The 15,984-nt window shown below is 40.3% G+C and overlaps 1 protein-coding gene across 1 annotated transcript in view; it reads right to left on the bottom strand.

Annotated features, from left to right (window-relative positions):
- Positions 1-15,984, bottom strand: part of DHRSX (dehydrogenase/reductase X-linked) — a 171,058-nt gene that overhangs the window by 18,819 nt on the left and 136,255 nt on the right. The window contains exon 6 of the mRNA XM_082058708.1: positions 10,801-11,008. Coding sequence (XP_081914834.1) covers positions 10,801-11,008 — 208 coding nt within the window. The remainder of the gene's footprint in view (positions 1-10,800; positions 11,009-15,984) is intronic.

Raw genomic sequence — 15,984 nt, forward strand, 5'->3', positions numbered from 1 at the left:
AAAAATCACAATTAATGTTTGTTCAGAAATCTTCGCTTTTAGACCCTTACAATGCACTGGATTTTTTTCTTTTCAGTATGGGCGCAAAACAGATAAACACAAAGGAAAAAAGAAGTCTAAATACAAAAGATATTCAGAAGGAACAGGGGACTGCAGGGACATCTGGGACATCTCTGATCTCATATTGCAGATATCTTATCAGCTAATCTTCTCCATAAACCTATTTAAATTTCATCTTAAAAACAACAGTTTTCTTACAGCTACTACTCTGCAGAAGCCTTTTCCAGAGTCTGATTCCAAAGATCAGAAACATTTTTCTTTCTTTCTTCCTTCCTTCTGTTCTTTCTTTCTTTCTTTCTTTCTCTCTCTCTCTCTCTCTCTCTTTCTTTCTCTCTTTCTCTCTTTCTCTCTTTTTCTTTCTCTGTTTCTCTCTTTCTCTCTTTCCTCATCTCTCAAATTAAATACATTTCCAGTCAGCTTGCTTCAATTCATTCGTGTCTTGACAAAATTATTTCCTTAAAAGCAACTTCACTCCTGTTTATTTTGATTAAAGGCTGTTGCTAGATATCATAATAAAACTTGTCAATAAAGAGAGGAAAAAAAAAAAAAAAAGAAGTTGTTGCCTAGATCTTCTGCAGTCTAACAGAAATCAACACACAAAAGATGTGTTGTCTTTATAGTAACAGTGACAGCACCAGTACCATCCTTTAGTGGGATGGTACTTGCTCACACCCATAAAGCCTAATGCTGCAGAGGTTTTCTTTCCAGCCAGAAGACTGTGGGACAGATTGTGCATCACATTGTGCTGCTTCTGAGCACTGGAGGTGCTTTGGCTCCTTGGTTCCTCTGAGTAAACCATTGTGTAGTGACCTGGAGATGACAAATCCAGGTACCTCAGCACAAACACATTTTATATTTTATGTCTTTTTCAAGAGGCTGGAAATAACATGTGTTTACATACCTGGGGCAAAAGTAACCTGTAAGCAAGCTGTTTTTTCAAATGGTAGTTCTAAGGTGTTTGCGATATCAGACCATTTCCTGTGTAAGCGAGAAATATGTTTGTGGGCAGCAACCTGCCTTTGACCCAGTGCTGTGCAGAGTGGGTTGAAACTCCCATAGAAGTTAGTCAGTCAAGGTACTGGGTGATGGATACCTTTTGCAGTGAAAACAGTGTTTCATAGAAGATAGACTTGCCCCAATATGAGGGGAAAAACTCAGCACACCACTAAAAGCAAAACCAAGCACTGACTGTATATAAAATAATATTAGCAGGGCAATTATATTTAGGAAAAAAAAAAAAAAACCACACTTTGTAAAACTATTTGCTTCCTGTCTTTCAGATCTGCTTGTTGAATGGATTTCAAGCAAGATCAGCTGAATCTAGTTTTACAAACATTTTAAGTATTTAATACCTCTGGGGACTTGCAGGTCCTCTAAAGCAATTAGGGTTCAGTCTATGTGTGCCAGCCATAATCCACTTCCCCGATAACAGGCATATAAAATAGGATACATATGCCACAAAACTAAACAAGGCAAGAAATATAAAAGGCCAGCCCCAGATCGAGGAGAACCTCCAAGGAGTAGGATCAGACACATAAAATGCTTTACATAAGGACAGTACTCCATGCGGAGTATGCGAAGTCAGATCAGTTAATCCTTGCTACAAGAATACACAATAAGATTGGGACCTGGATCGTTTTAGGTTTGGGAATCATTTACTTGTTTAGCAAGTTCTGATCAGTTACACTTATGCAAAGCCACCGATGAAGTACCAAAACTTCATGACGATGGAAATCATGATTTTATATGCAAAGAAAAATGAGGACCTAAGTTGTCATTATTAGTCATGATGTATAAGTGTGGTGATTACTGAACTCCTCTCTGAGAAATGACCAAGCTGCATTCACAGCTTAAAAATAGCATTTGTATCTGGACAATGTATAACCCTGACAGAAGAGACAAGCATGTTTCCCCATAGTGCCTTTTTTACATTAGTTTTTAGAACAGAACCACCTGTCAAAATATACTCATAGCATGTAATTTTATTTTCAATACTCTCAGTTCCAAAAACAATGGGATAGCTTTTTTCTCTCTACATTTTTAATCATCTTAGGATAGTATGCGATAAGTGGCAGATGCTGTGGAAGACTGCATTTTGCATCTCAAGAGCTTGGCAGGCAAAAATATTGAATAAGTCAATCAATACCACTCTTCCTGAGACGCCCTCAGCCTCAGCATACCACTGCCAGCTGCAGGGACATGAAGCAGCAGAAGAGCCATTACACAATGCCCCTCACAGCACAATCATGAAAACACAGGGCTGCCGGACACAGGGACTATTCATTCAAAAAGTAACATATATGCTAAATTGGATAAATCATCAATAAGATGGTTAGTTAAGCTTGTAAGTTGGTGGTGGCTAGCTCAGAGATTTTGAGGACCAATCAAGAGACAGTGGGAGTAACTTATTTTTTTCAGACCATGCCTGAGCCCAGGACAAGCAGTAGCACATGCTTCCTGTTTCAGTGACAGAAAAATAGGCCAGCGTGACAGGGCCAAACCAATACGCCTATAAATCCCATCCCTGATAAGCTGTCCAAGTTCTCTCTTATTTTATTGCATATTGCTCTGGTTTTATCCAAATCCTCTTCTGCATATGGTCTGTATTCCCCGCAGAGCGCCTGGTCTGTGGTAACGTAACTCCTGTGGTTACTTCCCCTTTCCAGCACTCAGATGGCAACAACCAAATCTAGTCATTTGCCCTGAAGAGACTCAGAGACCCAATTTAAAGAGAATGTTTAAATATGTAATAACGTACAGAAGCAACTAACTCTGGACAGGTTATATTAATGACTTGTGTTTGTGCCACATCTATGATCAAGTTCCTTCTAGACAAATGGGGGCTAGAGCCACTGGACCAAGTTGCCTTCTCATGTTTAGCTATCAAAATCTATCAAATCCCATGTATTTAGCTGAGAACATAATGAGAACAAAATGAACCACATGAACAATGTCTTGCAGTATCTCAGTACCCTTTCTAAAATGCAAACATGAATGTTTATGGCTGGCAATCATAATTGTTACAGTCATTACTAAGGCCGGAGTTATTCAAGTGACTTCTGAATTGAAATTTTTCAAAACTCACAAATTGGGTTCTGCATTATCTTGTTATTTAAAAAAAAAATGTATTTGCTGTTTTCAGTTCTTCCTCAAATAGTGGGTGGTGCTTGTTTTCTGTGGTTCTCTCTTGTTACATATATTACACTATTATAAAGACATGCAGGGAGTACACACAAATACTCATGTAAACGCATGGCAATATCTATGTGATAAATAGCCGAGGCACATGATTGTAAAGATATGCGAGATATACATTTCATAAGTATCTGGGATTTCCTCATCTGTGGCTGCCCACGAACACATTTCTCACTTACACGGCAAATGGTCTGATATCGCAAACACCTTAGAGCTACCATTTGAAAATCCAGCTTGATTACAGGTTACTTGTGCCCCAGGTATGTAAACACATCTTTCCAGTTCCTACTGTCTCCTGTGCACATCCAAAAACATACTATCTTCAGTTCTTTACTAGCATCGCTGGTTTACAAAATAACACAAATTCAATGTCCTGTACCTTGAGATAGGGTTCATCTTAACTATCTCTATAACTTTATACAGCACAGATGTCTACAGCTGAGCTAGTCACCAGAGGACCACTTCATCTTTCACAGGGATAAACTGGCATTTGAAGGACTTGATTCATCTGGCCAACTGTAGATATTTACCTGAGTTTAAGACAGATCCAGTACTAGCAGTGCCTGTAAGGAGGTCAGTGGACGAACAGCTCTGATGCAGGCATCCACATCACAGACATTTATGAACTAGAAGCCCTGTCGGAGGTGGCTTCCAGGCAGAGGTGCTTTAGACCACTGGAAAACGGGATGGTTTTGGCTTCTTGGCACAACTTGGCATTTTCTGTCAACCTTTGAAAGCTCAGGGTAACCATTAAAAACTGTCTGTGTTGTTCATGGAAGAGTTTCCTTACTTCATATTGAAAAGTTTTTTGGTCTTCTTGAATTATTGGTAAATTAAGGACTGTCACATTCACAGAGGGGGAAAGGAGTGCCTATAAATCTCCAAAACCTCCTAAAATTAATTTTTCTATAGTTAGAGGCTTTAGGTGATGGGGCTCTGCAACATAAATATTATCAGCATTGTTTTGTTACAGACACAATACTCAAAAGAAGCAAAACAATAAGGAATTTAAGTAGGTTATCCCCATGGAAATATTAATTAATCTATAATAAACATCACACCTGATGGCAAACTGTCCATGTATATACACACACACATATATATATATATATATGAATATGCACTCTCACAACCTCCTCTTCTGCATCTCCTTATTTTAGTGGTCTAATTCCAAACTGCTGCTCACCCACAAGCTCAGTAGAAAGATTTTCTATGGGAAGCTGCTGGTCTTTCTCCTTAACTCAGTCTTATGGCTCTTTCACATGAAAGAGTGAAACTGGCTGTAACTCCTGTTCCTGCCCTTGCTGAATGGTTCCCTTTGGTGGGGGCTGGGGTGGTTTTCTCTCTTTCCCTCTCTCTCAAAGAAGTGTCTAAGGGATACATTGATGAAAAAGACTAGGGGCTGCCTTGTATTCTGCTGTCAGTGGGTTCAAGTTTCAAACAGCATTATATTACTTGACTGAAAGAAAATGGAATTTTAATTATGTGGTGATGGATGTAGAACTTTCCAGGCATGGAAAGGAGAAGTACAGTAGTGTGATGCTATAACCCCTAAATATAAAGATTATGGATCAAAACTGAAAGGTTAACAGTCTAGATGAAATTTCAAGAAGATTTTCTCCAGTTCCTCAACCTTTCAACCTGTTTTTTCAGACCCTTACATTAGAGGCATTGCATTTACTTTTGTTTAAACTGACAGGAATCAGCACTGAATACCTGGCATGTGTTTGGTCCACAGCATATTATCTTTCTCTTTTTTGTTTCTTCCATTTTCAGCAAGTATGACTGCAAATAGATTACCATGTAAATATATTGACCAAATACATGGGCTAGTACTGCTGAGAAACATTAGCAATAAAATTGACTGATGTAGACTGTCTTTATTAACTAACTCTGTCTTCTGAATAAGAAAATAATTACAGATTACATGATATGTGCTGATGTGCTAACTGTGGTTAAGCTCACATATTTTCACAATATCTTAACTGTTTACGTACTCTTTTCTCCATTACAGCAATACAGAGGCTGGTGTTTTTTGTTTTTTTTTTCCCTCTTTTGGATACAAATTGAATTATTTTCAGATAGAATGAAAGAATCTGTCTGAGTTGTCAAGTTAAATCAACAATCTTCTACCACAGAGGAGTCTGGGATTAACCCCTTCCTACACAGTACAAACACCTGTTTTCAGTATGCTTCTGACCTGCCAGAAAAATGATACCACAACACTTAAGTTACTTACTAGTCCAAAAGTTTCACTCCAAAACAATTTCACAGAAGCTAAGCCTAGGTTTTTACATAGTGCATAGTGTAGGCTTAACCTGTGTTTCTTTAAACCATTTCCCAGGATAAAAAGGGTCAATCCTGCAGTCAGCAGGATTGCTTCATTTTTTGCTCCTCCATGGCTGTGTTTTGGCCTGTTCTAACTAGCACCATCCAAGAGGAAGCCTGGGCGTGATTTGGGGATAGATCATGCCAGCAGCTGCTACCAATAGGAGTTATTAATATAAATATTAATATAAACAAGAACTTCAACAGTCTTGCCTCCCTCAGGTGCACTCCAGCACAATCCCACTCATCTTGTGCTGTCCCATACAGCATCCTTACCTTTCTGTGTGTCATACAACAAGGCATGCAATGCAAATCCTCCACTTTCCTGCCATCAAAACACTCTCCAGCAGCTCTCAGTGTATCCCTTAAAGGAAACATTTTGGCTACTTAGACTTGAGAAAACACATACAAAAATAATGACATCTTGGGACCAGAGGTTCAGTAGAAACCAGGGTCCAATGCTATGTAGGTATGCATTTTTTTATATCAGAATACTTTAGAGGGTTCTAATCCTAATTAAGACAGATACAAAACACTCCATGCCCCTAAGCCTTCTTATTTAGCAGTTAGAATAAATAAAGCAGCCAAGCTGCATCCACATCCCCCATAACAAACAGGTCCAGGATGCCTACACAAGTCCAGAGATTCACATCGAAGAAAAATACCCAGTTATCACCAGGATGTGGCAGCTCAAAGGTGGATTGCTCATTCTCCTTCTCAGGTGGATCCCTCCAACTTTCCCCCTATAATTGTTCTATGGCTGTACAAATAATAATATATTTATTAGATGGAAAAGAGGAAGCCCGATGGCTCTGAAGCTTATGTCTCTGTATCAATGTGTACAAAAATAGGACCCATTTAAAGACCACAGTTACTGGAATAAAGTAGATGATTCCCTTCTCTCTGATTTTGATCAGAATCCTACTTTTGATCTGAAAAGCCTTTTGTAAAAATTAACTGCAAATGACATGTTTCTGTAAGGACTTTTCATTTTGTGAGAAAATTCCAGACTAGCTTTATGTGAGGACCACACACTCACATGGACCGAAGATGTTGATGCTGATGAATTCCTGCTTTCAGCTGTAGAACTCAATTATTCTTGTTCTGTACAGCTGGCGTTATTGTGTGGTGATGTGTTTGTCTTCTGACACCTCGGGGAGGAGGACAAAATGAATTTTTTACATTCACAGTGCCAAAGGAACAGTTTGAATAAGAAATGCTGCAGTAAGACCTGCATGACTATGTCCTCTGGCATGAATGATGAATCCAGGTTCTTTAGATCTTGTTTTCTTGCATCACTTACATACTGGAAGCATTTATTTAAAAATGTTGTAGGAAAATTACACTAAAGGTAAGCCTATTTTGACAGATGAAAGAAATAAACTAGTTTATATTGGCTGATTTCTAGCCTGTGTTCCTGAAGCCTTTCCCTTTCACTTTTACAGGTCAGAGGGGTCACTAATCCTACTTATTTTCAGATTGTCAGTCAATAATCACTTATGTGGCACTATGTCTTTGGAAATGACAGCTGAGACAAGATCTGAAGCTCAGTCTTCCTTCCACGATGCCTTCTAAATACCAATCTGAGACAGCTGAAAGTACTGAATATTCTATATCTGATTACACCTTCACCGAGCTTGAAAAAAGAAGGTTTTGGTGAAGTTCACAACGTTGCTCTATGGGAAATGTCTCTACTTCAATGGCATAATGAAGTCATACAAAGCAGAACAGTCCCTGCCAGTGGACATTAATGAGAGTCAACATTTTTTTTGCTCTAAGGCATTTCAATTGTGTCACAAGCAGAGACCATCTGGCTTAAGAATGAATATTCAGTATCTGTATCAGAAGCAGAAATACTTTGGAGAGAAATGGTACCTTTCCAGCTTCCAGCTTGGATAGCACCCACCGCTAAAACTGATGTATTGCACAGTTGGCTAAACTGAAATTTGATGCCCAATGAGTGTCTTTTTAGGCTATTATTATCTTATTAATTAGTTGTTGTTTACCGGTTTGGACTTTATCTCCTCAAAAAGATCACTTTATGTTAACAATTCCTGAGGGATAACATATTCCACCACACTCTGCAGAGGACTATGACAGCTCTTCAGCTTTTATTTACTGAGAAGTCATAGGGGCAGAAATAATTTTTTTTGGAGGAATAAACAAAATTTCTCTCTTGCATGTGACAGGTGCAATCCCTGTTTATTAAAAATATTGAGAAAACATTTGCAAAATGGAAATTTAAAGAACAAGTATCACAGCAGACAATAACTTTCCTGAGAAAGACTCAAGCTGAGAAAGAATGAAATCATCACTTCTAAAGGGCAGGCATTCATTTCACAATTGTTATAACTGTCACCGGATCTTTTAGCTTGGCCTCTCTTATTTCTATGGGGTGCCTCTCACTGCAGCTTGTTGGGGAAAAAAAAAGCCCAAAGTGATTCGGCACAGATTTTTCTGAGCTACGTACAAAAATCAGAAGACAATGTTTCATCGTTCTGAGAAACTCAGGCTGTTAATACTTTGAGCAAATTATATGTATGTATCATGGTCTGTTTACAAGACTGTAGGTTTATTTGCTTAAGTACCTAAATATCTTGAGGAGGCTCTGAGGCGGATGTTGAGCTGACAGCCTTGTCTGCCACGTGTAGCCGTTTCAAATTCAAGAAGCCCAGCGAGGGTGGGGGCCAAGTTGCAATCCCTTGGAGGTATTTGACTTGAATGCAACTGAGACCAGTGTCAGTGGAAATGCCTTTAAAGGTAGTGGAGGTTCTGCCACAATATTTTGGAATTAAGTCAAACAACATGTTGACTTTCTCCTGAGGGAACGTGATGTGATAAATCTGTGATGCATTTCCTCACCGGAGCTATCTGGGCTGTGTTGTCTCTCACGAACACCAGGTTGCAGTGGGTGAAGCAATTTCTTGCACACATTTAGAAAACACATCAGAATAATTCAGGGTGATAAAAGTTAGTAGAGCCGATATGATTAGAGAGCTATCACCTCATTTTCACTACATTACTGCCATAATCCTAGAAGGAAGATTCATATACATGCACTCAGCAATGAAATTCCAGGGAAGAAGAAATCCATAATATCAACTACCAGCTAATATTATCAGACAACTGAATTTTCTTGTCCTTGCTTCCTTACTTTTCTCATGGGAAATTTACCCTAGTGTACGAGACCAACACAAGACCCACCCAGGCTTGAATGCTGGATACTACAGCACATGGTACAGTGCTATTGAAATCGCCAGGCTGACTTTCAACGTGAGCTTGTTGTGGAGCTAAACATCACCTTGAGATGCAGCTCAGCCAGAGCAGAACAGGGCGTACCTATGTGATGAAGTGCTCCTGAATGTGAGAAAGGAAGGCGAAGTCAATCCCGAATACATAAACATATCTTGAGCAAGAAGCAATAAGCAAAGAGTGGAAGTTGGAGCTGTAACTCAGAAGTCTAAGGGAGAGTGGGAAGAGTGACAGTAAGAGTTTCTCTCTCCTTCAGCTTATAGGAAAAACACATAGCATTATATAAAAATATGAAAATATCAATCTCAATAACTGAAGCATTCAGTTATCCAAACTTGAAGTTATTCTGACTCAAAAAGCAACTGATGCATTTGTTTTTGGGCAGTACACACACTGCACTTCCACACCAGTCAGAATGTCTGTCCATCACTTGTAAGGCAGAATTCCTCTAGAGCAGTATCTCATCCACATAACAGGAACTGTTGAGGCATTACTATTAGAGCTGTAAGTATGAGACTCACTCTTGTGATAAATCCAAACTAATTTTAAGCGTGTTCATTAACATCCCATTCAGTGTCTAAACATGGTCAATTTAATACAGAAATGTCTCCTTGAGCACCCCAATAAAACTGAATGGGATTGAGTGCTGTAAACAACAGGATACTCAATTTTCACTCTCAGACATGGAACTTTTGTCAGAATTTTGTGGCTCTAGAGGAAATGCTGAGCACAACCTAAGCATCTACATGAAACTCTTATGTTAGCAAGGTGAAGTAAGTCCAACAAAAAAACACCACCATCCAAGACTGATATTTAAAGCGGTAATCATAAGAGGCAAAACAAGTTTAATATATACAGTCTGGCAAAGCTGCATTCTGCTTCTTTAAGAATGCATTATATTTTATGAGCATTCCTATTACAATTTTATTGCAATATTCAAGGTGTACTCAGAAGATACTATTATTTTTTTTAAATACAGGTTTATTTGTTTGCATCTTATTTTACAGCCACCCTTCCAGCCTCCAGTTTCATTTCTAAAATTAAAGCTAGTGATATTTCCATATCAAAGTTTAAAATTAATTTGCTTTGTGGGACATGCCCCTTGATCTAAAATACTTCATTTTAATTAGGACATTTAATTTCCTCTAATGGAATCAGGTTCCATTCACTTAATCCAAAATGACTTTCTGAAAGAGTTATAAGCAGTACATTTTCTCAGCACAAGTCTTCTTAAGGTTTGTACACGTAAGGAGATTGCACCTGTGCAGCTGAACTGATTTCAGATTGCTCTACTTACACCACTACAAAATGTTAGTGAAGTTAACTGTAACTGGGTCTGCCCCACTTCTGTATCAGTTTTATCAAACAGCTTTAAGTTTCCTAATGCAGACCAGGAATAGATAATAGAAAATCAGGTACCACCACAAGTATGTGTTAGGATGAAAAAGCTAAATGAAAACTGTCCCACTTCCCAGAGCACAAGTGTCTGGACCTGCAAAGCCTGGAGTACAGCCACTTCCCACCACCATGTTTGCACAGCTCCCTTCTTCCCTTTGCCCTTTTCTCTATAACCTGTTGCATACACATAGACCATGCCAGATCATGTCTGCTTCTCATTAAGAGGACATATGAGACATTTCTGAGGAACACTTTGCATATTCTGACTCTGTGTGTTCTGCCCTCATGCACACACAAAGGCACACAGGTAGATCAGGGCAGAGATAAGCAGTGCATGGGCACAGTGAAAGGCATTCCCTTTCCCTTATTGTGAGAGCTTGCTCCCTCCTTTTAAAATAAGTGTTTGTTCTAGGGAATGTCTATCTTTATCAATTTTGTACATCTCAGCAGCACAGATAAATGCAATAAATACCATAAATTATTATAAACTCCAAAATACCCTAAGCTCCATGCTGACCGCAGCTCTCACAATGTAGGGCAAAAGAAATTATTTTTAAAATTGCATACCTTGAAAAATAGCCAGGCTGTCATCCATTTGACCAGTTTTACAACCCAAAAGACATGCTTGTAGAGCTCAGTATTCACTACTCCAGGGTCTACTACATTAGCAGTCACATGGCTTCCATTTGCAGTCAGAAGATGCTGTAGTCGATAGGTAAATAACACAAGGGCAAGTTTGCTTTGGGCATAGGCTCCATGGGGTGAATACGAACATCTGTATGCAGTAGAGAAAGAGAGAGGGAGATGCACATAAAAATAATCAGAAGGAAAACAGAATTGCACAAACATCAAAGGTACTTCATTTTGCAGTAGCCAGCAAACGGCTATACATTGGGTCGTCATAAGAAACAGCTTATCACTGGCAGGAATGTTTGCTGGAGTTCTGGTGATTATTCTGTCAAACACTAATCTGATTTATGGCGGGGAAAAAAAAAAAAATTACACCGTACCTGACAGAATCTCTGTGTCAAACTCTTTAAACTAGCAATGCTGAAGCACCAGTTTCCAGGATATCATCACCTAGAGGCCCTCAAACTATTCTCCCCTTCCTCACTTCCCTCTTCCCACACATACATACTCTGTTCCCACCCAGTAAATATCTGCCTGATCATACTGCTCCTGGTTATTATTATTTGTATTGCAGTAAGACCTACTAGTTTCTGATTAAGGTTCCTGTGTTGGGCACGGTACAGACGAGTAAGGCACCTGCGCCAGTGACACAACCAGATTACACACAGCTAAAGAGATGGATAAAAAGATGGGGCAAGGACAGCAGCTGCAAGTGTAACTACAAGTTGTGCCATCTGCAGCCTTTAGAGCAAAGATGGCTGGTTGGGTCTTTGCCAAACTGGAGGTGCAACAAATACCAGGAGTTGGGGCAAAACATTACCTGCTGAGTCTCCTGTGCACATCTCTCATGTGGAAGGTGAATTTGCCTTCTTTCAAGTCAGTCTTTCTAGGAACTGCTGTTAGTTGGGTTTCACTGCGTGAAGGCAGAAGGTTTTTATTTTTGTTCATTTTTTTTGTTTGTTCATTTGGTTGGTTAGGTTTTGTTTGTTTGTTTGTTTGTTTTTAATAAACAGGATAGTTCCAGACAAATTAGCAGGTATGTCACTTAAAATGCTCCTCCCAACTGGGGCCTCAGCATCACTTCCACAAATACCTGTGCCACGATAATTCACTCTTACAATTACTACAGCCTCTCATCTACCCCTTTTTGTGCTTAGCAGAACCAAAGGCAATTCCTGACAGTACAGACAGCTCATAGGCAAAGCAGGCAGGAGCCTAAAGCAACAGGCTCCTGGATTCAGTAAAACAGCTTTGGTCCCAATCCCCTTTGCCTCTGCCAGGGCCTGGGGAAGCAGCGCTGCTGCGGCCAATATGGAGCCAGAGGTTCGGGTCCGTGGGGCAGCAGCTACTGCTGGTGGAGGGAGATAGAGGGACACCAACCCAGGAGTGGGTCTCTCTTTCCCAGCTCTCTCCTTCTCCCTAATTGTTGTCCTGCTCCTGTAACAGATGCAGCTATGGCTCCATCCTCTACATGGCTGCATCCTTAATGCAGCAAGTGCCTGGCGTGCGGAGGCTCCTAGTCTGCTGAAAAGCCTGACTTTGTTTTTCTGTGGTTGCTACTGCATGCAAGGTTTTTATTTGAATGAATAGCAAATATGTCTCAGAGTTCTTTTTGTTATCTTACTCTCACTGAATACCTTATTTATAATATCCTGTATACTTCACCACAGAAAACCCTGGATGCTAGCAAACAGGCTGACTCTCTGTAGAGGTGTAAGGCTACTGAAGCAATTTAACTGCTTGTGTCATCTGAATGGACTCAAAAACTTGGAGACACAATGGTAAATTGTACAGCTCAGCTACAGGAAGTAAAAGAAAATAGCATTGACTCTCCAGTGCATCTCTTATCTTTTTTTTTTTCCTCTTTTTTTATTTCCCCTGCTCTATTTTTGTTCAAGCAAATCACAAGCAGGCTACAAAAGCATTATATAAATTGAGAGAGAATAAAAAAGGACAGTTGATCATAAATAGCCCACGCACCAACCAACGGCCTGAGATCTAACCCGCTGGATAACATAGCTCCATCATCATAAAGGTATCACCTGTGCCTCAGGGTAAAATGGGCTATTTTAAGAATAAAGAACAATCACTTCATGAATATAAAAGTGACTCGGCATTAGTCAGGAAATGGCAGTTACGTTTTAAATTCAGTAACGTCCGTACTCTGATACGAGACACTCAAAATGTCACCTTATGCTTCATACATATTTCAACCCTTTTAACTTGAAGGACCAGATCCTCAGCTGCTACGAGGCTCCCTTGTGCAGCCACGTGGGGCATCCATGGGAAGAAGCACTCATCTGAAGCCGCCTCCGGCAGCCAGCTGGCAAACAACCCTGGCACTTCTCCACCGATGCCACCATTCCCCCACTGGTGGAGAACACAAGCTGGGGCAAGGGACATGCTTCCCAAGTTGAAATAGAGTGATCTTGCCTGGCAAGTGGCTGGCAGGGAAGCAGGGCTGGGGACTACTCTGACTTGTTCTGCTCAGGTCTAGTCTGGCCTTCAGTAACTTCCAGATGCCAGGCAGGAGGACGGTGAATGCTCCCCATGACTTCCCATTCCCACATTTTGTGCGACTGCTGTTTTGACTTACCTTGTGGCAATGAAGCATGAACTACAAGGGCCAGATCCTCAAAAGCCTTGTACTTTGCATAGATATCTATGTCAGAGAAGCATGAGTGCTAAGATATAAAAAGCTCTCCAATCAGCAAGAAAGCCTTTTATATCACAGCGCAGAGATGCAAATGATTTGCAAGGCAGCAAGGAATCAGACTTCAATAACATACTATAGATACGAAGGATATAAAATTGGATACACAGAGCAGACACTTTTGGCAGAACCCCTGGAATGATTAACTGCTCTGTTCCCATTTTCTTCGTGTGTGCTTTTTGCTTTCCAGGAATCTGACTTCAATGGACTACATACGAGAGAGGTATAACCTGTGACACAGAACTGAGAAGGATTTTTGTTGAACAACTGTTTTGTTTGTGAGACCACATCTTATGAGAATCATGTTGTTTAAATGCCACATTTGAAAAAAATCATCACTGGTTACTTGATGTCATTACGTCCAGTCTTGACATTACGTATCAGAAAAATCAGAGCATGTAGGCTCCTGTAGCTGTGCCACAACTGCATCTCCCATGCACATACTTGTAGAATCACAGATTGGTTTGGGTTGGAAGGGACGTTAAGGATCATGTAGTTGCAACCCCCCTGCCATAAACAGGGACATCTTTCACCGGATCAGATTGCTCAAAGCCCCATCCAACATGGTCCTGAACACTTTTAATGATGGACATTCACAACTTCTCTGGGCAACCTGTTCCAGTGTCTCACCACTCTCGTTAGAAAATATTTCTTCCTTATATCCAATCTAAGTCTACCCTATTTCAGTTTAAAACAAACAAACAAACAAAACATTCCTCTAACACATAGAAGTATCTGCTTTAAAGCCTATGCATCTAAACCTAGCCTCTCTCGGTGTTCTCCACTCTGTATATACATTTACTACAACTGAATGAAACTAGAATTGTATACTAAATAAAATAATAATATTGACATTACACATTTTCACAATGCTTTCATTTTCTGAAGGCTCTAAAAGCTTTCTGAAATGAAAGTGCATACAAGAGACAAACCAGCCCAAAGCAGAACACAGCCTACCAGCAAACTGTACTGGCACACAGTGCACATGAAAGTGCCTGTGGTGCTTGGACCTTCACAGACACAGAGTATTGATGTTTCACAGCAAGGCAGGCAGACTCTCCAGCAGAGAAACTCTACCTCCTAACTAGGTGTCCAGCCAGGAAAAAGACTGGTAGCTCCCAGCTCCCAGTGGTATATACGCACACTGGCCAGTGAGCCATAGAGCTAGGAGGTACTGGTATTCAACTGCCCAGGGATCCATCCTAAATAAATACTGACCCCACCAGACTCAGGTATGCCAGACAGCATGTCTGTGGAATGGTAGGCCTGTGCACAGTCAAGCAGCCGAGAAAGTGGAGCAAGGTCTTGCTGGGAAGAAGTTCAGTGGAAAGGAGGGGTGTGCCTGGTGTTGGTAGCCTAGAGAAGTTCATGCCCGTCCACTCTTTTGAGTGGTGCTCTCTGTGGATCACTGTTCCTACCATAGAAAATGGTTCTCCTCTAGGGGATGCCCCCTTAGAGCATTTTGCCAAGTCAGTGCTGATAAAATAGGGCAATGCACAACTCACTAAGTGGAAACTACAGGAGGAGTTAAGGCAGACAGGATTTAATTAGCTGCTTTGAAATCTCGCCAAGAGAGCAGAAATACACAAAAAAGTCTTCGTTTTAAAATAGTGTTTTATTGATTCTATACCAACGGATAAAGGAGGAAGATAAGGCAGGCTAAGCATTTTCTGTTCAATTATTTTTTAGCAGAAATTCTTAGTTTTGGCTTAAGATATTTTGCAACATAGACTTAGAAGTTTGAATTGTCATTACAAAAATTAGGGAGGAGAGAAAGTGATTGTTTTGTATTTTTGCCAGAACAAAATAAGTAAGCATTCAGTTCTGGAGTGAGTGAGTGTCTTGTGGTTTGCTGATTTATTTATTATTATTATTATATTATTCTTTTTCACCAGAAGCTGATTTTACAACTCATCTCCATGGTGCTGTCTCCTGCAGCAGTCTCCCTAGAATGCTGGGGCAACATATTTGTAAAAAAGAATGAGAAGCCAAATTTCAAACCAGAGCCTGCAGTGGCTAATTAGGTGTTTAAATATGGACTCAGTTGCTATCCAAGTTTGAAAATGAGATCCATGTTAAGCACGTCCCTTGGCAGCCAGTCTTACTTTAGTTTCTCTTCTGTTTGGCTTTAGTTGGTCTGTGTTCAGTAGATGTCTTTCATTTACGTCCAGTGATACCATGTTTAGTGAAGAGCATTAAGTCAGCTCAAGGCACCCACTGTGTAACAGGGGAAATAAAATCGCTGTTTGGCACAGACCACCTCCCCCACAGCTCCTGTGCACAGGCTTTCACGTTACTCTTAGCTTTTCCTCTCCATTAACAGTTGCTTTTGCATTACGCACATGTGGAAGAAGCCGATGCAGACTGACCGAAAGAAGGGTGCAGTGCCAGCCCCCTTTCCCTTCTTT

This window comes from Streptopelia decaocto, assembly GCF_964273445.1.
Source record: "Streptopelia decaocto genome assembly, chromosome: 1".
Classification (NCBI taxonomy): domain Eukaryota; kingdom Metazoa; phylum Chordata; class Aves; order Columbiformes; family Columbidae; genus Streptopelia; species Streptopelia decaocto.